At 48.3% G+C, this 22,331-nt stretch overlaps 1 protein-coding gene across 1 annotated transcript in view; it reads right to left on the minus strand.

The window, feature by feature from the left end:
- CASZ1 (castor zinc finger 1) overlaps positions 1-22,331 on the minus strand; it is a 121,312-nt gene that overhangs the window by 17,582 nt on the left and 81,399 nt on the right. Inside the window, exons 3-8 of the mRNA XM_070759712.1 lie at positions 19,698-19,764; positions 19,048-19,116; positions 9,290-9,380; positions 5,155-5,319; positions 2,150-2,322; positions 158-1,026 (exon numbers count right to left, since the gene is read on the minus strand). Of these exons, the coding sequence (XP_070615813.1) occupies positions 158-1,026; positions 2,150-2,322; positions 5,155-5,319; positions 9,290-9,380; positions 19,048-19,116; positions 19,698-19,764 (1,434 nt within the window). The remainder of the gene's footprint in view (positions 1-157; positions 1,027-2,149; positions 2,323-5,154; positions 5,320-9,289; positions 9,381-19,047; positions 19,117-19,697; positions 19,765-22,331) is intronic.

A 22,331-nucleotide genomic window follows, 5' to 3' on the forward strand; every position in this document is an offset into this window, starting at 1 on the left:
GAGAGAGATCCCGATTCCAGTGCAGCGGAAAGGCTACTTGTGACCTGGCCCCCAAATGTGGATTTTCAGATCTCAGATTAATGGCAGGGGGTCCCTCCTTTTCTCCATATAAGATGGCATGCCAGGAATTTCCCCTGGGGGAGGGGGACACACTCACCTGCCTCCATTGACACGGAGGACTTCAGAGCTGCTGCCGCTAACCGAGCCATCATGGGCGAAATCAACCCTTTGCTGGCCGAGATCTTCTCCATGATGGAGGCCGCTGGAGTGGGTGAAGCGGTGGCAGCTCCCTCGCCAGAAACTGAGAGAGCCGGCGAAGGGGAACCGGTTGAAGATGCCGGATTGGTAATCGGCGTACCAGCGGCAAGCAAGCTGCTGGAGCTGGTGGGCAGTTGGGCCGAGACCCGGCCGGGGAGGATGGGGAAGTAAGAGCCTGCCGTTCCTGGAAGCGCCGCGTTGGGTAGGGCGAGGGCCAAAGGGATATTGCTTGGGAGAGCTTGAGAGAGCAAAGCAGGGATTTTCGAAGCTGCGGGCATATTGCCGGCGGATTTACTGGCGGCTTGTGAGATGGCCAGTTCGGCGGCTGAGGTGGAGGGGGTGCCTGGCACAATCAGGGAGATGGAAGACTGCTGACTGGTGGGAGAGGCACTCAGGCTGGAGTTCTTGGAGCTCATGGCGGAGAAGTCTATCAGGTCGTCATTGCTGGACTCCTCCTGCTCGTTCTCCTTGGCGCCCATCAGCGAGGCGGGCAAACCCAGCATGCCCGAGCTGCGGATGTGCCGGCGCTCATGTTTGCGCTTGTGCGAGGTCATCTGGCTGGTGGAGGTGAAGGTGAAGCCACAGCCAGGCCGGATGCAGTGGAAGTGGTTGGTGGCCTTGCTGTAGACGCAGCCCTCGTACTTGCACTCCTCGTACTTGTAGAACTTCTTGAAGCCGTCCTTGGCGTAGGCGTCGTCCTTGATGTGGTAGCTCTTGTGCTTCTCGATGTCGCACTTGTTCTTGAAGGTGAAGGTGCAACCGGGCCGCCTGCGAGAGAGAAAAAGGATGGGTCAGCCCCAGGAAGAGCCCTTTCACTTGCCTTGCGCCCCATGGGATGGTGAAGTCCCCCTGAATTGGCCGATCTCTCGGAGTTAGAGTGTGTCCTGCCTTGGTGTCTCAGCTCGGGAGGATTTCAGACAGAAATTCGCTAGAACTGGGTCTCAACTCCTCTGCTGCGGTCCACTACCAGGCTGTAAGCTGTTCAGAACTGGGCTCTCTGAAGCAGCAAGTGTGCATCTGTGTACTGCCCTTGTGCATGCCCCTTGTCCAAGCAGTGGGCAGGCATGTATGTGCACACTCCATTTGGGTGAGCGGCCGGCGTGATTGCTCGCCGCTCGCGCAAATGGGGATGTGCGTTTGCAGACTTGCCCATCACTCACGCGGAATCGTTCCCTCTCCCCGGCGTTCCACTGGCCCGCAAAGTCAGAACGTTTGGAGAACTTGGTGCGATAGGTTGACTTGAGACCTGCCAGCAAGGCAGGAAGTCAGTTACACAAGCCTCTTTGCAGACAAGGGGGCAATCCACACACGGCCATCTTGCAATATTTGTTAGGAAGATCTGGACTTTATTTCTTTGGTCCCATTTCTAAGACCTGTGGGCTCCAACTCCCAGCATTAATGCATGGGCACATTTCTGGGGCTCCGAGAGCTGCACGACACATCAGAGCCAAGGATTCCAAAAGGCCTGGACTCTCATCCAAAGACAAAGCATATTCGGCCACCAGACTTCCTAAGAACTTGGCCTAGACCCATAGACCAGCATTGGGCCGCAGCATGCCAGAAACTGGGCCACACAAACAAGGGAAGCCCTGATGCAGGCAGCACATGAATCTATACCTCCTCTGGTCTGCAAAAAGGCCTCCCTCCACGGAAGGGATCCCTGGTGCCCCAAATGTTGTGGGCCGCTGATTACTTAGACGGATCACCATCAATACCCTTTACCCAATGCAGCCAAAGGGAAGCCAAGGCCTTGTCAACCCTGTCAAATGCCTTCTTGCCTTGGTCCTAACTTATGGCTTGCAAAGCCCTCGCGCGGATAAAAACTGTATGGAAGGAAGGGATGCCCACCTACCCAGTGAGAACCTTTTTTTCCTCTTGCCCCCGTGCCCACCTGCAGTGGAAGTGGGTGGTCTTCTGCCCGTAGAACTGGCAGTCCACCGTGCCGCAGTCTTCCGTGGCCCGGAAGCGCTGGAAGCCATCGTTGATCAGCTGTGTGTTCTTCTTGTGGAAGTTTTCGTGGGTCATCACATCAGAGGTGCTGGTGTACACCTTGTTGCAGCCCACCTGAGGAAGGGAGGGGAATCGTGGCAACTAGTCAGCAAGCTGAGAGTTGTGTTTTGTTTTGTTTTTAAAAATAAAACCAGGTTTTCTGAGTGCAGTAGCATTACTATAACTCTGACTTTTCACTTCTTTCCAGGGGGAGAAAAAGAAATAAGGGGAGAAGCAAAGAAAGCAGAAGAGAGGGGACCAAAGGATTGGTGACAGAAGGGGGAGGGACCTTGAGTAGGGGGTTGGGAGAAAAAGAAAGGGAGGGAAGGACGGAGAGAGAAATAAAGAGACAGGGAGAGGGAGAGAAAGACTAAGGGAGGAGGAGAGAGAGGGAGAAAGAGAGAAATAAAGAGTGGGAGGGAGGGCTGGAGAGGGAGAGAGAGAAAAAGATGAAAGGAGGAAAGGAGGGAGGAAGAGACAGAAAAAAAGAGAGACGAAAAGAGGGAGAGGGAGAGAGATGGGAATTCACGTGGAAAAGACAAGAGTAGAGGTGGTCTGGTCACCCTCTCTCTTATTGGGGATGGGGGCCTTGCCTAGCAGAAGGACCTGGCTCATGACCGGCTTTGTTTTAAGGCTGCCCAGAAGAGAAGAAAGAATGCAAGACCTCTCTCTCTCTCTCTCTCTCTCTCTCTCTCCAGCTTGGGGCAAACTTGCCATATTGAGTAAAATTCCAGGGGAATCTGACAAGGCCAGTGTGCCCGCTGAGAGAGAGAGAGAGAGACAAAGTCCCTGCCTTTCTCTACCTCATGCTGAGACTCGGGTGCCAACGCCTGTACCATCTCAAAGTTGAAGCAAACCAAAACACACACACACACACACGTTCACCTTGGGTCAAGAGAGAAAAGCAAGTGTGGGGTGGATGGGTGGGGAGGGAGCTATTCTGCAGCTACTTCCAATCTAACAGGGGCCTCTCTGCCCCTCCCCTCCACTGACACCTTGAAAAAAGACAGACTCGGAGTGGCGTTAAAAGAAGAAAATTTAAAAAATTAAAAATAAACCAATCCACCAACCCAATAATTTGCAATAGGGCTTCATTGTGGTAAAGCATGAAAAATGTCCCATTGGTATAAACAACTAACTGCGTTTTTGTCCAGGCCAATTATGGACATAAAAAAGGGAGGCTTGTAGGGGGCAAATGCTGCTATTTGAGAGATTTAGAAAAACAGAGTTGGAAGGGGCCTTGGAGGTCTTCTAGTCCAACCCTCTGCTTAGGCAGGAAAGCCTAAAAACAGCTTCAGGCAGGTGGTTATCCAACATCTGCTTAAAAACTTTCCTTGAGGACCTGTAGACTGCACAAGTCAAAAAGAGAGTCATGAAAATATTTACAGACCCCTCGCACCTTGGACACAAATTGTTTCAACTCCTACCCTCAAAATGTCACTACAGAGCACTGCACACCAAGACAACTAGACACAAGGACAGTTTTTCTCCTGAATGCCATCACTCTGCTAAACAAATAATTCCCTCAACACTATCAAACTTTTTACTAAGTCTGCACTACTATTAGTACTATTTTTTTCCCATCATTCCTATCGCCCATTTCCTCCCACTTATGACTTTAGGACTGCAACTTGTTGCTTGTATCCTTAAAATTTTTATTAACATTGATTGTTTCCTGATGGCTTATTCGACCCCCTATGACAATCATTAAGCTTTGTACCTTGACAAATGTATCTTTTCTTTTATGTACACTGAGAGCATCTGCACCAAAGACAAATTCCTTGTGTGTCCAGTCACACCTGGCCAATAAAGAATTCTATTCTATTCTATGCTATGCTATTCTGGAGGCAAGCTAATCCACGGGTTATTTGTTCTTCTCTGCACTCTTTCTAGAGTGTTGGAGTGGACGCTGATAGAGCAGCCTAGGCCCAGATTCAAACCCCAAACTCACTTCAGTCCCAACAGCTTTAATTCCAAGGAGCCTTTGCATGGCCGGCAACATCTATTCCAGTTGCTTAACTCGCCGGGAACAATAACAAAATAGCCGCCAGCTCAGAAGGCATCGGAAAGGATTTCAAATTCTCGGCTCTGGGCTGAGCCGAACCAAACTTTGCCATCAAAGGCTTCCTGCCTAACGGAGAAGCTGTTGCTTCCCTCTGAAGGTGGCGTTTGAAACCGGGCTGCTCTTTAATTTTTGATGGGCTCAGCATCCAGCCACAGAAGGAGCAACCCGGAAAGAAAGAGCAGCCGGGGCCATGCGCCGCAAGGTCACCGCTCAACAGAGAGTAAGCTCTGAGTTGAGAAGGAGGCCTCCCGCTAGAGTGCCATTCCTGGGGGGGGGGATTCAAAGGAAAACCCCACCCGTTTTATCCCTTCTGGAAAAACACAACCCATTCCACGAAGCCGGCCTGCAGAAAAGGGGGACTCTTGGGGGATTATTTTATTTCGTAGATTTCTATGCTGCCCTATTCTTCAGACTCAGGCGGCTCACAACAAAAGTGAATACATACCATAGAGAAATCTAAGATTAAAACATACTAAAACCCCCATATAAACACCAATCACTCACATTCAATCAATCAAACCTATACATTTATTCATGATGGAGTTAATGGCCCCAAGCATGCCAGCAAAGATCAGTTTTTAAACTCTTGGGGAGGGTGGGGGCAGTGCGGATTTCTGGAGAGAGCTGATTCCATAGGGCGGGGGCCGCCACAGAAAAGGCCCTTCCCCTAAGTCCCACCAGACAACATTGAGAGGATCTGGAGAAGGCTGACTCTGTGGAAGCTAACCAGCCGCTGGGATTATTCTACCAATAAGGCTCGGTTGCAGCGGGGGATGAACTGTTTGGCGCACCCGATCCTTGGCTCTCCCAGGCTGGCCAAGGGGTGTGGGCTGGGCGCTTACCTGCATGCAATGGTAATGCGTGCTCTTCCCATTGAGGTGGCAGCCGTGGTAGTAGACGCTGCAGTCGTCCAGCGGGCTGAAGCGCATGAAGCCGTGCTGGAGGGAGTTGTCCCGCTTCTTGTGCATGTTGTAATGCCGGATGACGTCCTGCTTACTGGTGAACCTCTGAGGAGGGGGGAGGGAGGGAGAAGCGGAAGGTGAGAAGGGGGAGGGAGGAAGCATCCCAGAGATGGACGGTTGCGGCCATTCCAGCTACCCAGGAAGGCAGTGTGGGCGCCGAGCGCAGAAACAGGAGTGTGCATGCATGTTCCAGAAAACGGAGGAATGGCCGCCCGGTGCATATGTGCACACCAGGAAGATGATCTTCCGGTTTCTGGCACACCTCCTGGCCTCCCGGTTTCTGGCATGCGTGAAGACCAGCGGTGGAAACCAGAAGATCACCTTCACGGCGTGCGCATCGGGACCACTCTTCAAGTTTCCGGCACTCTGGTGCACATGAAACCCAGCTGGGCAGCAACCTGGAACCCAGAGGAGCAAACGGGCGACAGCTCGTGTGCCTGGAGAGATGGATCTGCGTGCCACTTCCGGCAGACGTGCCGTAGGTTCACCAGAACGGTAGTATGGTGTCTCTCTCTCACAGCGGAGAGACAACACGGAAGGGGGACATATTGAAGACCGGGATGCATTTCGGAGGTTTGCTGAAAAGAAACCTTTGCCACAGCCAGGGCTGAGTTCACAGAACCTGCTTAGAAGCCAAGATCAGCCAGAAAACGTGCGTGTGGTGTTTGTAAACCTGGATGGTTTGTATCCAGTTTGGTGGCACAGTCGGGGGAGCAAACCTACATCTTGGGTCCTTTCAGGTACGGATTTAACTTACAAAGGCGCAAGTGAATTCAGTTGCCTTCATTCTCTTCTGGAAGCAAAAGGCCAGGCCTGGTTAAAAGGACTGCGATGGTGCAGGAATGGGGAGATTGGGGTGTTTGGGTGGGGGCACCCCTTCAAGGCCAGATCCCCCCCAAAACTGACCACTGATCAAACATGAGAGAGACCCCCCTGGGTGAGTTCAGCTGCTGGGATGGAGGTGGAGGTCCTTCAAAATCCAGAGGAGAAGCTGCCTCCAACCCTTTTCTCTTCAAAGGGAGAAATAAACCTACATCTTGACTGGACTTTGGGTTATACACGGAGGAGCCTGGAATGCTATGGCCACATCTGCAGATGATGATGATGATGATGATAACAACAACAACAACCTCAGTTGGTGCTAGACTTATGGTTGGAGGGTCACCACAACACAGGAACTACATTAAGGGGTTATCATGGCATTTGAAAGGTTGAGGACCACTGTTGTAAGTCCTTCCCGGAGCGGTTTTGATTCTCCCCGTGCTTAGTTTCCATCTCCTCTTTCTCCTCTTGCCTCTCAGGGGCTTTGGAGACAGACCTCCTTCCCCACCCGTGGCTGGGATGTCCACAGAAACTCATAGGCTGGGGAAGGGGGAGGGATAAGACCAGCCCCCCCCCTCTGCTGCCATGGGGAGGGTGTGCCTCTGACCCTGGAGAAATCTGCGGCAACTATTCCTGGGAATCCCGCGTGGGTCATGCCACAAGCAGCCTAAGGAGGCTGACCACAAAAAAATAAATAAACTCTCGCTGGACGAGTCAAAGCCCTGAACGGAGGGTAAACAAATGCAGCATGTGACAATCGGAGCCGGCTTGACGAGTGTGTGTCCTGGCGGCTCTCCAGGCCTGGCTTGTTCCAACTTCTGGTCCCTTCCTCCACATCCTGCTTCTCCGTCCACCTTCCTTCGACCCCGGCTGGCGGCTACCGAAGGTCACCTGGGGCAGTCTGCCCCCAGGGGCTACTCAAAGCAGCTTTGACCCAACGGGATTAACATCAGCCCCTTGGGAGGAGAGGCCAAAAGGAAGGAAGGATCATCATCATCATCATCATCATCGCTTAGCTGGCGGAATCCCCATCCGTCTCCATTAGGGCGAGAGGTTTAAGCCCACCTGCCTTTTCTTTCGTTTCTTTTGGGGGGAGAAGGAAAGAAAGGCTGACAACGCAGCATTGGTAGGCACTGTGGGACAATTCCGTGCCAGGAGTCCATAGAAGAATATCTGGAAGGGTCCCGACAAGCTGGTTTTTCTACGAGGAGCCCCTGACCCAGGCAAAGGAGCCTTGCAGAGCAGTTCGGATGGACTTTTTCCTTCCTTCCTTCCTTCCTTCCTTCCTTCCTTCCTTCCTTCCTTCCTTCCTTCCTTCCTTCTCTCCCTCTCGAATTAACCTCCCCGTTTTAGATCCTCCTGGCTCTGTGTTACTGCCAAGGACCTTCCCTGCATTAGCAGGCAAAGAAAGCCCCCCACAATGTGGAGATCATGGAGGGCAGGAGTGCGCTGAAATGGCTGGGCCGGTTGGTGAGAAACCTCGCTTGCCCTGGGCAGTTTTAAAAGGCTCAGCGCATCCAAAGGGAACTGGTCACCTCTGACTAATCCCATCTCTCCCAAAGAGTTTTCCCACAGACAAAAGTCCTCGGGGAGTGGGGGCAAAACTCCACCCTCCTTTGACCACTTCCCCCAGGAAAAGGGTGCACTAGCAGCCTTGGGAAACCTTTGTTTTATTTTATACTGCTCAAAAAAATAAAGGGAACACTTAAACAACACAATAAGTCAAACTTTTGTGAAATCAAACTGTCCACTTAGGAAACAACACTGATTGACAATCAATTTCATTTTGTTGTCAGCACATTCAACTTGGTACAGAAAAAAGTATTTAATGAGGATATTTCATTCATTCATTTCGTGAAGGATATTTCACCTTCAATGTCATCTGGCAGGACCTAGGGGAAGAGCCTTCTCTGTGGTGGCCTCAGCCCTCTGGAATCAGCTCCCCCTGGAGATTCGCACTGCCCCCACCCTCCTCACTTTTCGCAAGAGCCTTAAGACCCACCTATGTCGCCAGGCATGGGGCAGTTACACCATGCCCCCCTTCTCTAGCCATTGGTAAATGTTATGTGTGGATGTGATTGAGTTATTGACTGCTTTTAAAATGTAATGGGACCTTAGTTTAATTAAATTTGTATACACATTGTTTTTGTACTGTATTCTGTGAGCCGCCCCGAGTCTTCGGAGAAGGGCGGGATACAAGTCTAATAAATAATAATAATAATAATAACAACAACAACAACAACAATAATAATAATTCAGATCTAGGGTGTGTCATTTGAGTGTTCCCTTTATTTTTTGAGCAGTTTATTTTATTTTTATATTTTATATTATTTTATTCTTTACTTTACTTTAGAAACATAGAAACATAGGGGGCAGACTAGATGGAACATGAGGTCTTTTTTTGCTGTCAATCGTCTATGTTTCTCTGTTTCTATGAGTACTGGACATGAATACGAATAAAGGGAGGACAGTAAGACAGAGACATAGGCACAATGGTGCGCTTATGCATGCCCCTTACAGAGCTCTTAGGAATGGGGTGAGGTCGACTGTAGACAGTCTAAGGTTAAAGTTTTGGCGGTTTGGGGAAGAAACCACAGAGCTGGGTAATGCATTCCAGGTATTGACCACTCTGTTGCCAAAGTCGTATTTTCTGCGGTCGAGTCTGGACTGGTTTATGTTAAGTTTGTATCTATTGTGTGCTCGTGTATTGTTGGGGTTGAAGCTGAAGTAGTCCCTGACAGGTAGGACGCTGTAGCTGTGTACTACGCCTAGTCAGACCGAAGGCGACGTAGTTCTAAATTGATTAAGCCGAACATTTCAAGTAAGGCATTCTTTTATGATGGACAAATTTCTGCAATGGATGTTAGGGCCACTAGATCGGCAATCTTTGTGGCTTTGGTGGCCTGACTTTTGTGTGTGTGTGTGTGTGTATGTGGCAGGGCGGACATGCAAGCTGTGCAGGGGGTGGGGCATGCACACACATGCTCAGGCAGCTTGACTTTCAGCAAATTGAGCAGTGCGCAAGTGTGCACACTGCCTGCCGTTCATATGGCCCGGTAGTGGGCCAAGATTCGGGGGGGGGGGGGGAATGGGGACCCCTGCATTAGATTATTTAGTCTTCAACCTCCCCCCCCCAATTCCAATTTTTAAAGCTGGGCTCCCAAGCCTCTGGGTTTGACTTTATATTTCCTACCTGGTAGTTGCACTCTGGGTCAAGGCAGTGGTAATGTTCCCGATACTGGTATGCACAGTGAATGTGTCCGCAGTGCTGGCTTCCGGAAAACCTGGACGAAGGAAGAGAGGAGAGGTTACATGGGTCAGAAGTAAAACCAGCAATGGCTTCCCCTTCCCGCCCGCCCCCCATTCTTCTCAGTTCGACATCTGTCTGTTTCGAAGTGGGTTGGCCAACAGCTGGCCTCTTTGGGGCCGAGAGAAAAGGCAATTGACTCCATCGAGTGGTTGCGATCTCCAGACCCGGAATTCCTATGCCAGGAGGTGCAGAGGGCACTTCCGCATTTCTCCCCTCCTTATATGAACCAAAGGTACAGATTAGGGCTCAAAAAGCAGTCACTACAAGAGGGACCTTGGGGCGTCCTAGCGGATGGTTGCTAAAACATGAGCTGGGCGTGTGGGCAGCAGCTCACCCCCCAAAAAGCGGATACAATCCTCAATCAGCATCAAAACCATATGGCGTATTAGTACCGTTTTTTATAAAGCCGCAGTATGACCACACCTGGAAGGCGGCATTCAGTTTTGGTCACCGTGGTTGAATTTTTACACGGACTTTTGGGGGCAAAATACAGCCTTGCTTGGCCTGCTCAGTCCAGCTCCAGGTTATTATTGACCCACTGAGATGCCGAGAGGGGGAAATGACCCTCAAAAGACAAAAAAGCTGCAGCTCAGGAGATCTGTACACCTTATCTTCAGTGGTGACTTTAGCAGGCTTTCAAACCATGAAGTATGAAGAGGGACCGGGACCAGCTTTTCTTAACAAACCACTCACTGAATCTGGGATGCTGGGTTTTATAGCATAAGCGCTTTTTTTGTCAAACGTAATCTGCAACATGAAACGAGGTGGAGTAACCTGGGGTTACCAACCCCCCCCCCCCCCCCCCAAGAAACAGAGGAAGGTTTCAATCGGAATCAGAATAGAACTGGAAGGGACCTTCTAGTCCAACCCCTTGCTCAAGGAAGGAGACCCTCTACCCTTTTGGATAAGTGACTGTCCAGTCTCTCTTCTTCAAAACCTCCAGTGTAGGAGCACCCAGAACTTCTGGTGGCCAGATGTTCCACTGGTTAATTGTCCTCACTCAAGTTTAGAAAGTTTCTCCTTAATTCCAGGTTGCTTCTCTCCTTGATTAGTTTCCATCCGTTTTCCTGTGTCCTGCCTTCAGATGCTTTGGGAAATAAGTTGACTCCCTCTTCCTTTGTGGCAACCTCTCAAATAATGGGATGCTTCTATCATGTCACACACACACTCCAGTCCTTCTTTTCTCTAGACTAGGCTTTAGATCAGTCTTCACCCTTTGTTGGACCAGTTTTACATTCTTGACAAATGTCTCTTTTCTTTTATGTAAACTGAGAGCATCTGCACCAATGGCAAATTCCTTGTGTGTCCAATCACACTTTTGCCAATAAAGAATTCTATTATTCTATTCTATTCCTTTCTTCTATATTCTATTCTATTCTATCTATTCTATTCCTTCCTTTCTTCTATATTCTATTCTATTCCTATCCTTCTATATTCTATTCTATTCTATTCTATCTATTCTATTCTTATCCTTTCTTCTACATTCTATTCTGTTCTGTTCTATTCTATTCTATAGTCCAGGGGTCCCCAAACTTTTTACACAGGGGGCCAGTTCACTGTCCCTCGGGCTGTTGGAGGGCCGGACTATAAAAATAAACCCTATGAACAAATCACTATGCACACTGCACATACCTTATCTTAAAGTAAAAAACAAAATGGGAATGTACTATTTAGAGGGGGAGAAGTCTGAAATTCATATATGTTTATGTTTTGTTTTTAATTTTCTTTTGTTAACATCTGATTGGCTATACAAGGTTTTCTTGGCTTATAGAAAGAAGGAAGCACTTTGGCATAATGGTTAATAAGTTAGAAAAATAATTCGTTTACTTTTTTAAGGAACTTAAGGAGGGAATTTAATTTAAAAAATGAATGTAACTAGATGACAAAATTAGAAAAAAAACGTTTGCAACTTTTTTGATGATTGATATTAGTTACAGTACTAACAAAATACCGCATTTTATTCATGGAAAATTAGATGGTACACTGTATTGTTTGAATGTATATTAAGAGAAAAATTAAAAAAAACCTCCCCCAAAACAGTCCTTCCTTCCTCTGTCCCTCCATTTCTCCTTCCTTCCTTCCTTCCTTCCCTTCGTCATTCCTCTCCACTTCTATTTCCCTCCCTCTCTTTCCCTTTTCTTTATTTCTTGCTCTCTTTTCCCTGTGCTCCTGTCAATCACCGGCGGGCCAGATAAATGGCCTCAGTGGGCCGCATGCGGCCCACGGGCCGTAGTTTGGGGACCGCTGCTATAGTCCAACCAAGACAGAAGGGGAAACAGGGAATTTGTTAAGAGGATCTGACTGGACTGTTTGAAGCACCAGGAGTCGAAGGTGTCCGAATCACAATCCAGCCAGATAGCTTTTCCCCCCAGTTACAATTGAATCCTGAAAATTTGTGATACAACTCCCAGAATCCCCAGCCAACATGGCCGTTGACTGGAGATGCCCAGAACTCCAAGTCACGATATCTAGAAACCGGTGTGTCAACAGGTTCCGACGAACCGGTAGCAGAAATGTTGAAGCGAACCTTCGAAAAAGGGAGACGAACGGGTGGGGGGGGGAATAGCGGATGGACAGGTAGCATTGCTGCCAAACACCCCCCCCCCCAAAAACCTCTAATAAAGTTTCACTGATGGCATCTGCACTGGATGCATTCACCTTCAGAGAGAGAGGGAGGGAGGGAGGGAGTGGGTGAAAGAGAAGGAGAAAAAAGTGGCAGACAAGCGAAAGAGGACTTGGAGGTGGGCAGGGGAGCCTTGGCATGCCCAGGGCCACCCAGGTGGCTTCCGTGCTCCCTTCTGCTTTGCACCTTTCGCCCTCCCCTCCCCCCCTACCCATATGGCAGAGCGCAGGCAGGCGATGCTCAGCTATGTCACATCAAGGGCAAAGCTCTCTCTCTCTCTCTCTCTCTCTCTGTGTGTGTAGGGCAGGCCTCCAGCTCTGGGGGGGTTAAAGAATCTCCCCCCCCCACTGCCCCCAGCCATCCCCCTTCCCCAGTTAATAGATTCCTAAAGGGCTACCTCCCCCCCTTCTCCCCCCCTTCGGCTTCGCCCGACACTTGAAACAGTTCAAGTTATTAATTTTTAAAAGGGCAGCATCTGCTGAGCTTTGGAAAGCAGGAAGCCTCGCGCAGACGGCGCACACTGGCTGACGCCATGGGCAGAGAGAGGCGCATACCTGCTGTCTCCCCCGCCCACCGGTCCCCCTTCCATGCGCCTTTTCACCCATGCAAAGCCACCCCTCCCCGGCCTCCACTTTCAAGGCAACGATGCATTTGGCCTTGGACCAATGGGACCACGGTTCTGCTCCAGGAAAGATTCCCACCTCGGTGGGACGGCTAGGGACCCACAAAGGTCTACATCAAAGGGCTCTCTCCCCCACCCCAAACTTGACAACTTTAAGCCTTGGGGATTTCAACCGGCCGCGGTGGCGCAGCAGGTAGAGTGCAGTACTGCAGGCCGCTAAAGCTGACTGCTCAGCAGTTCAAATCTCACCACCGGCTCAAGGTTGACTTCTGAGGTGGGTCAAATGAGGACCCGGATTGTGGGGGGAGCAATATGCGGGCTCTGTTTAAAAAGTGCCATTGCTAACGTGTTGTAAGCTGCCCTGAGTCTAAGGAGAAGCGTGGCATAAAAAAATAAATAAAAGAAATAAATAAAAGAAATAAATAAATAATCCAGTTTTGGCCATCATGTTATTAAAAAAAATATGTTTTTTGGAAAGAGGGCAGAGAAGAGCAAGAGGGATGATTAGGGGGATGGAGGCTAAAATGTACGAAAGAGCACGACCAGTGTAATGAAAAGAGGGACCAGGGGAGACATGAGAGCAGCCTTCCAATATCTCAGGGGTGGCCACAAAGAAGTAGGAGTCAAGCTATTCTCCAAAGCATCTGAGGGTAAAATAAGACGCAACAGAAACTAAACAAGGGGAGAAGTAATTTAGAACTAAGGAGGAATTTCCTGACAGTTAGAACAATTAGTGGAACCACTTGCTACAAGAAGTTGTGGGTGCTCTATCTACCAGAGATTGGATAACCATTTGTCTGAGTTTCCAACCTGAGAAGGGGGTTGGACTAGAAGACCTCCAAGGTCTCATTCAATTCTGTTATTCAATTCTGTTATTGTTTTTCTTTTTAATATCAAGTTTCCTACAGGCGAGAGAGTTAAAGCTATTGTAATATTACACCACGCAATCCTACAATTGTCTGTCATCATCCAATGCCCCAAAGGCCGGGCTAATCAGGCATTAAGCTGGTTTCCAATGCTACCAGCTATAATCAAAACACACACACTTACACAGGGTTGATAAGCTACTGCCTTACAGGCAGACTCCCCAGGTTCAAATCCTGGTAAGGGCTATGGGTAGCTGATGAGAGCGAAACAGCTTGAAATGGATCTATACTAGTCTCCCTTCCTTTTCATTATCAGCAAAAATACGTTTGCTTTCTTTTTTTGAGTCTCGCCATAAAAACTGCTACTGGCAATATTTAGAAGAGTTGGATGCAAACTGTCCAATAAGTAAATAAGAGGAAAGGCAGAATATTAGCAAGATTGTACAAAAGCCAATGGATTTATTTCTAACCTCTTCCTGTCTTAGAGTAGGAAGCAGACGTTTAAAATCAAGAATATTGATAGATATTGATGTCGCGGCAACAAATATTTTTATGGGGGGGAGAGTGGGGGGGGGAAACCACCATTATTTATTAATGCGGCCACGCGGTGACTCGTGGGGTTTCACCCAGAAAAGCACGTTGGCCTTTGGTAACCAAATGGTGGGCTGCCCTTTCACCCCGTCTTCAGAAAGGGTTCACCCACATAATTAATGTTTGGGAAAACTCTGTGGCCTATTTAATTGGGGCCAGGTTTTTAGTAGATCAGAAAAGATGCTTAATTGATTCATCTAGCCAATGAAGCAACTAAATATTAAAATCATTCATTACATCCTGTGGACTTGACATAACTTGGAGAGAGAGAGAAAAACAAGAGAGAGAGAGAGACCCCCCCTTACTTAAATTCCATTTTCTACTTAATAGGATAGCAGGCTTTAACATCGTCCCTTGTTTTCTAATCAATCATATTTTTTTTAGAAACATAGAATATTGATGGCAGAAAAAGACCTCCTGGTCCATCTAGTCTGCCCTTATACTGTTTCCTGTATTTTATCTTAGGATGGATAGATGTTTATCCTAGGCATGTTTAAAGTTCAGTGACTGTGGATTTACCAACCACGTCTGCTGGAAGTTTGTTCCAAGCATCTACTACTATTTCAGTAAAATAATTTACTTTTGATTTTATGCTTCTGCATCCCGACTCTTATTGTATTCGTGGCTACCATCCTGCCAGGCACCCCTTCACTGACAGACAGCTGTCTGTCCCCCACTTGAATTTTCCACTTCAAACAGAATTTGAGGAATGATGCAAACGGATTGTCTCTTTAGACCGCGATAGGAAACGTCAGAGGAATCTTCTTTCCGCATATTTCCTCCGGAATCACAAATGTAGGTATCTTGTTTCAATTTACAGTGGAAAATATATTAAGAAGGGACTTGCTGGATGGAAAAGCCAAAGAAAAACCTCTTAACAATTTCCCGTAACAAACTGCAGCATCAAGAGTCGTTCTCGGAGACCACATCCATGCCTCTCAACTGTCATCTAGGGACTTTGGCGGTGTCAGTGTGTGTGTGTGTATTTGTGTGTGTGTAAACCTATATACACAGATCCTTTCCAAGGATGTTTGGATACAGGGAAAAAATACTACAATTCTTTCAAATCAAAACCCCGATATTAGAAGAGAGAAGGACACATCCCACCATGTAAAGGTTCTGCAAACACACTGCAGCATCGGATCCTCAAAATCTGAATCCGCTCACAATCCAAGAGAGAGAAGCACAGGGCAACGGTAGAAAAAAATATCAAAATTAAAAACGTGACAAAAGAGCTGGGAACTGCCTCTCCTTGCTTTTGACGGCAATGTTGCAATTGTAATATTCTTGTGAGCCGCCTTGTGTCGCCGTGGGCGAATAGGCGGCCATTATAAATCTCCCCAAATACATAAATAAAATAAATATGTGATCATTCAAACGGGGATGACATTTGGAAGCACGCCCAATGCAAAACCCTCATTTTTATTTCAATCCCTCGTTTCCTAGATTTGGCCAAGGAGACCGAGGAAAACCCCGGATAAATAAATACTAATAAAAATAATAAATACAGAAGTCAGCCTGCTTAGCAACTGTTTACACGCTCATTACTTTATAACGATGATGTGCGTGATGGGGGGGGGGGAGAGAGAGAGAGAGAAAACCCCCAACCATCCAAATACCAAACCCACCCCAATTACAAGTGATGGGTAGAAGGGAGGGAAAGGCCCTGTGTAAATAAATATTTAAGCAAGATCTGTAGCAGAACCATCTGTTAAGGCACCAATAATAATAAATAATGAGTCCGAGGGAGAAAAAAACCCCCCTGAAATGTAAATATAGAGCGAGTGAAAATGTAGAATCTCCCGCTGCACCTCGAAGAGGCATCTAAGCCAGAAACGCTCGTTTGACGAAGTCCGTAACTGCAACTTCTTACGGCAGTTTTCCGCGATGCCTTTTTTTTTTTACCAAACCGATTAAAGCAACACGATGCTCCGCAGATATAACGCAAAGCCTTTCTGTGACCTCCCACCCGCCCATCCCAAATGTGAAGCTCGAATCCCCCATCCCTCCTGGCCTTTCCAAAAGGCACACAGGTGGGTTAAATTCAGTAAAACAGATAGATGGACGGGTTGATGAGGAGGTCCCAGCTAGCCACGAGAGACTGGCAGGCCAACAAAAGGTTAAGAGAAAGGACTCTGGTCATTTTTTTTCCTGGACGCTCCATCATTCCTCCAAACGGTTCCACAGATAGTTTCATGACCACAGGGTAATCAAAGGGGCCCTTCAAAGACAGGGCAGGCTGAACGGCACGATGTCACTGGCAAAATTGACACTTGGGTCGGGCGTGGCCTGGCATCAGGGAGACCTTGGTCCAAGATCTCTCTCTCCCCCACCCCTCTCACTTTCTGTCTCTGTCTCTCTCTTTTCTCTGTCTCTTTTCTGTCTCTCTTCTATCTCTCCTCTCTGTCTCTCTTCTGTCTCCTCTGTCTCCTCTCTCTCTCTCTATCTTCTTTCACTGTCTCTCCTCTCTCTGTCTCTCTCTCTTCTCTTTTCTCTCTCTAGCTTCTCTCTTCTCTGTCTCTCCTCTCTCTCTGTCTCCTGTCTCTCTTCTCTCGCTCTCTTTTCGCTATCTCTCTCTTCTCTCTGACCCTCTCTCTCTTCTCTCTCTGACCCTCTCTCTCTTCTATCTCTCTGTCGCTGCTTCTCTCTCTCTCTTCTCTCTGTCTCTCTCTCTCTCTCTCTGTCTCTCTCCTTTGAATTTTATCCCCGAGCCCGGCCCCGCTAATCTTGAGAAACGCGGGCTCCGATGAAAGCCGAGAAAGCAAACTGCCTTTTTGTGCAGCTGGCAAAGGACAAACTCTTCTCTCTCCTTGTCTTGTAAGAGAGAGAGAGAGAGAGACAGCTTAAAATAATGAGCTTATGACTGCTAATCAAGCCGGCCCCACCGTGTGATTTAAGGGCCCCGAGGGGAAGGACTTCGGGCAGGGAAAACAATGAGCAGAAGAAGAAAGTGCTCGGTGTGTGTGTGTGTGTGTGTGTGCACAAGGGTGGGCACCGAGACGTGCAGCATCGGAGTTGCCCTTCAGAGGCAGCAATGGAAAAGTTACTCGTATGGCTGAGAATCAATTCCGATCTTAAAAAGAAGGGAGAAAGAAGGAGAAAAGGGGAAAAAAGAGAGAGGGAGAGGGGCGAAAGGAGAAATCAAACACTCGATTACTTGGCTACTGACTCCCTTTCTACCATTGGCTACCTGGCTGGATAATGCCTGGTTAAATGTGCTGTTAAATCACTTGCAGCTGGAGATGAGATTTCAGGGAGATGAAGGACAAACTGGAAAACAGGCCAGGATCTGCAGAAAATGCCCAGCCTTCCTCAATCCGGTGCCCCTCCAGGGGGTTAGGCCACCCCTTTCTGGCTGGGGATGATGGGAGCTGGAAAGAGCCCAACCCGCCTAAAAGGGACAGACACAGAGAAGGCTGGACTATCGTGCGAGGTTATCTCAGTGTGTCCCTTCCCAATAGATTCTGGGTGGGTGTGTTTGTGTTCTTTCATTTGGGGTCACACAACCCACAAAACACCAAGCAGAATATCCTTCCAAGGACGCTGACGTTCCCACCTTGGCTTTAAATTATTGATTTTTAAATTACTGGGTTGCGATGGGCAGATGGCTGAAAACCTCCCAGTCCCGGCCAGAAGTTATTTAAAGTGATGGACAGACGTCCAACATTGGTGGAGTGACCAGTAGAATTAGAGAAGAAAAATGATCTCGAGTGCAGTAAGAAAATTGTTCATCCAAGATAAATTTTGTTTGGGTTCTAGGTTTGAGTTGACTTTATGTTCACTTCCTGTTTCATATATATACATACACACAAACACATACATATATTCTTTATCAGTTCTTTGCAAGATTGGAATATATATATATATGCATATGTGTGTCTGTCTATCTGCCTGCCTGCCTGTCTATCTATCTATCTCTATCTACATCTTTATCTCTTTATCTCTCTATCTATCTATCTATCTATCCATCTATCTATTTATTTATCTATCTATATCTCTTTATCTCTCTTTCTCTCTTTCTCTCCCAATCATAGTCCATGGTGATTAATTGCTTCTCCTGATTATAGCTGCCCAGAGACAGAGAAGGATCTTGGGCAGGGGGTCCCCAAACCTGGCAACTTTAAGACTTGCCAGCTCCTTGTTTTACTTTGCTGAAGTCAAGGTATTTTACACTTACTGCATGCCCCCCATCTATTATCAAAGTTATTCTATATCAGTGGCTCTCAACCTTTCTAATGCTGCAACCCCTTAATATAGTTCCTCATGTGTGATGACACCCAACCATAGGTCTAGCACCAATTCTCCCAACAGAGCTTGAAGCTGATTGGCAGGAAGGTCAGAGGGACACTCCCACTGTCAACACCTGATTGGTCGGATTGTAAAAATAGGTTCCAAGGTGCCAGAAGAGAAGCTTTAGTTCCTGACACCATGGGAAATTTTATTTTTCCCAAAGTCTTAGGCAACCCCCGTGAAACAGTTGTTTGACTGTTCTGATCCCCAAGTTGAGGGTCCTGACCCCCAGGTTGAGAACCACTGCCCTATATGGCTGGTTGGAGAATTCTGGGAGTTGAAGTCCACAAGTCTTCAAGTTGCCAAGTTTGAAGACCTCTGGTCTTGGGGGAAATGGAACTGGCCACAACATTTCCCCTAAGCAAAACTGGACAGCCATCTATCTGAAGTGATACAGGGTCCCCTGCTTGAAGAAGGGGCTGGACTAGAAGACCTCCAAGGTCCCTTCCAGCTCTATTCTGATGGATTGGTTGATTGAGAGGGTCTGAGCCAGAGAGATGGCACTGATGGCAGTGGAGGAGTCAACGTGGAGGTCGAGAGAAGGGGACGAGGATTCAGTGGCTTACACCGCACCCAGAAGGGCAGTTGCAGGCCCCCTCCACCCTCTCCCTCCACCCCAAGGCAGAGCAGGGAAGGGACATCGGCCTACCTGGCAATATATTTCTGGTAAATATTTACATCTTCGGTGACAGCTGGTTTGTCAGTGGTTAATCCATTCCTGATGAGAAGCAACACAGGGCAGAGATGGTTAGCACCGGGCAAATCAGGAGTTGCATCAAGAAACCCACCCACCCACCCACAACACACACCGCTCCCCAGTCACCCTCCCAAAGCCCTCGTCCGAGACTTGGCCCAGAGGGGCACATGGGTTTTCTCGTCTCCTCGGCTCACTAAGGAGCATTTCGTCCAACAAGTTCCTGTGCCTGTTTATTGATAGAGGCAGCCACTAGGCCCATGCTCATAAGACTACCTTTTGCCCTGCCCGTGGGACCCAAGGAGAGCCACAAAACGGAGTTCTGGATGGAATTCTGGATGGAGTCAGGCAGGCAGGGAGGACATTTTCCCAAGATCTTTGATGCTTTTTGAAGCAGGAAATGCCACCCATCCTTTGGCTTTCTCTATGCCAAATGAATCTTTTTTCATTGCCTGTTTGCAAGGTGAATTCTCCACTTAACGCTGACTTAGTCCAAGCAGGACTGTGGCCCCTCCCTCCGCCTAAGCATCCCTTCCTTTTTTTAACCCTCTGCCTGTCTTGGCTGGTGAGCACAAGGCGAACGACTGAAGGAGGAACTGCCTCACGCTGAGCGCTCCTTAAAGTCCAGGTTTCTCGGCTTAGTCCTGTCAAGGGTTCTCATGAAGGGACGGCCTGGAGGGAAGCCACACTGAGGAGCCCCACATGAAAAGAATTCACAGGGGGGGGGGGTCTTTCCCAAACCCCTGCCCAAGTTTTACCTGAGTGTGAGAAAGAGAGAGAGGAGGGGAGAAAAGAAAGGAAGGGAAGAGAAAGAGGGAAAAGAAAAGAACGACAGAAAGAGGAGTGAGAGAAAGGAAGGGGAATGAATGGAAGGGAAAGGAAGAGAGAGGAGAGAAGAGAAGGAGATAAATGTAAAGAGGAAGGGAAAGGAGGAGGAAAAAGAAGGAGGAGAGGAGAGCAGAAGAAAAGAGGAAAGAGAGAAGAGAAGAAAAGAGAAGTGAAAGAGAGAGAAAGGAAAGGAAGAGGACAAGGAAGGAGGAGGGAAGGGAGGAAAGAGAAAAGAGAAAGAAGAGAAAGAAGAAAAGGGAAGAGAAAGAGAGAGGAAGAGGAAGGGGAAGGAAGGGAAAGGAAGAGAGAAGGGAAGGGGAGAGGAGAGAGAAGAGGAGAGGAGAGAAGTGAAGAGAGGTGAAGAGAAGAGAAGGAGGTTGCACCAAGCGATAAAGACATTTCCGAGATTGATGGCTCACATCTGGATGCCCTCTTGACATGTTCTTGCCTGAGACGGGTGATTTAAAAGACCCGGGTGCCTCACAGCTGGCTTTGCGATGCAAGCACTCCCTCCGTGGCCTGAATGAAAGCCAAAGCCAACTGCAGCCCACCAAGGAATTGGCGACCCAGAATCTGGAAGGGCCACAAAAGGAAGCCGGCCCTTGCTCTGTTTTGCGGTCATGCATCCCGGGCTCGGTCTGTTTCCTTTGACTTCGCTTAAAGTTTGGTTTATTTTCTTTTTAAAATCCCTTCTGCCTGTCCTTTCACTCTACCCACCCCTCCCCACCCTGAAAGTCAGAGGAACCAAAATAAATTGTGCGACAGAACCCGTTGTTCTCATTAATGACTGGACGTGGGGGGGAAGCGAACTTCGGACTCCCTGCGAGCGCTTTGTACGGCACTGAAAACCCTCATCCAGCCACCGCAACCAGGGGCTTTGAGGGTGGGTGGTGGTGGAGGATCAATCCCAGTATACAGGTAGTCCTTGAGTTACGACCCACAACCAAGCCCACAATTCCTGTGGTGAAGGGAGACCTTTGCTATAAACGAGCTTCACCTCCTTTTACAACCTTCCCGGCCTAACCGTTGTTAAGTGAATCGCGCAGCAGATGAGTCAGCAACCCAGTTGTTAAGTGGCTTATCAAAAGATGACAAAAGGGGAACCCGTAACGGTCATAAATAGGGAGTCAGTTTGCCCAAGCGTTGGAATTTCGATCTCGTGATCATTGGGGAAAACGCTACTGAGGTCGTAACTCTGAAAAACGGTCGTAAGTCATATCTATATTGATTTTTTTGGTACTGTGGTGGCTTTGAATGGACTGGACAGCCAAGTGGTCTGAAACAGTATTGGGTCTCCTGCTCGAGCAGGGGGCTGGACTAGAAGACCTCCAAGGTCCCTCCCGGCTCTGATTCTGAACGGTCACTAAACGAAACTGGTTGTAAGTCGAGGATTACCTGTCTCAGAGACATCAGAAGCAGGGCCCAGCTAAAAAAGGGTCCCTCGAGTTTTCATTTCATTGCAGAAACTCAGCCACCACCATTCCCATTTGTAGGAGAAACCCCCCCCCACCCCCCCAAATAAGAAACCCTCGATGATCTATCTCTGACCATTCGACCAGGTATAAGATCCTCATGAGATCCTGGCTGGATCAGGCCCAAAGGCTCACTTTTTGCTGCTTGCTGTAGCCCAATAGAAACTGTGAAATACCCTTTTGCCTCCGTCCTCTTGCCCTGTTTTTTATATTCCTCAGCCAACTAACAATAGCATTTAGATCTATACACCGCTTCACAGCTCTTTTACAGCCCCCTCTAAGCAGTTTATGGAATCAGCCTCTTTCCCCCAACAATCTGGGTCCTCACTTGACCCACCTCGGAAGGGCAGAAGGCTGAGTCAACCTTGAGCTGGTGGTGAGATTTGAACTGCTGAAATACAGCGACCAGTTAACGGAAGTAGCACTGCGCCACCCTGGCTCAACACAGGTAGTCCTCGGCTTACGACGAAAACAGCCCAAACTTTCAGTTGCTAAGCGAGACAAGTGGCTAAGTGACTTTGGTCCCACTTTACGACCTTCCTCGGTGCAGCTGTGAAGCGAACTACTGCAGTTCTTACGTCAGTTACACACGGACGTTAAGTGAATGGGGAAACTTTCTTGCTGATTTTGCTAGCCAGGTCGCCAAAGGATATCCATCGCGTGACTCTGGGACACTACGACCAATGTAACATCGGTTGCCCAAACATCTGAATTCCGATCATGTGACCAAGGGGATGCTGCGACGGTCGTTAAGTGTGAAAAAGCTCAAAATCTCTTTCAAACAGTCACTAAACAAAACGTTATAAGTCAAGGACAACCTGCAGCCTCCAGAATATGAGGAGCCCTGGGACAGTGGTACCTCTACCTAAGACCGCCTTTACTTTTTACCGCTGAACTTTTCTAGATAAGAACCGAGTGTTACGAACCCTAGCCTCCGAA

Source organism: Erythrolamprus reginae, chromosome 8 (assembly GCF_031021105.1).
Source record: "Erythrolamprus reginae isolate rEryReg1 chromosome 8, rEryReg1.hap1, whole genome shotgun sequence".
In the NCBI taxonomy this organism is placed as follows: Eukaryota; Metazoa; Chordata; class Lepidosauria; order Squamata; family Dipsadidae; genus Erythrolamprus; species Erythrolamprus reginae.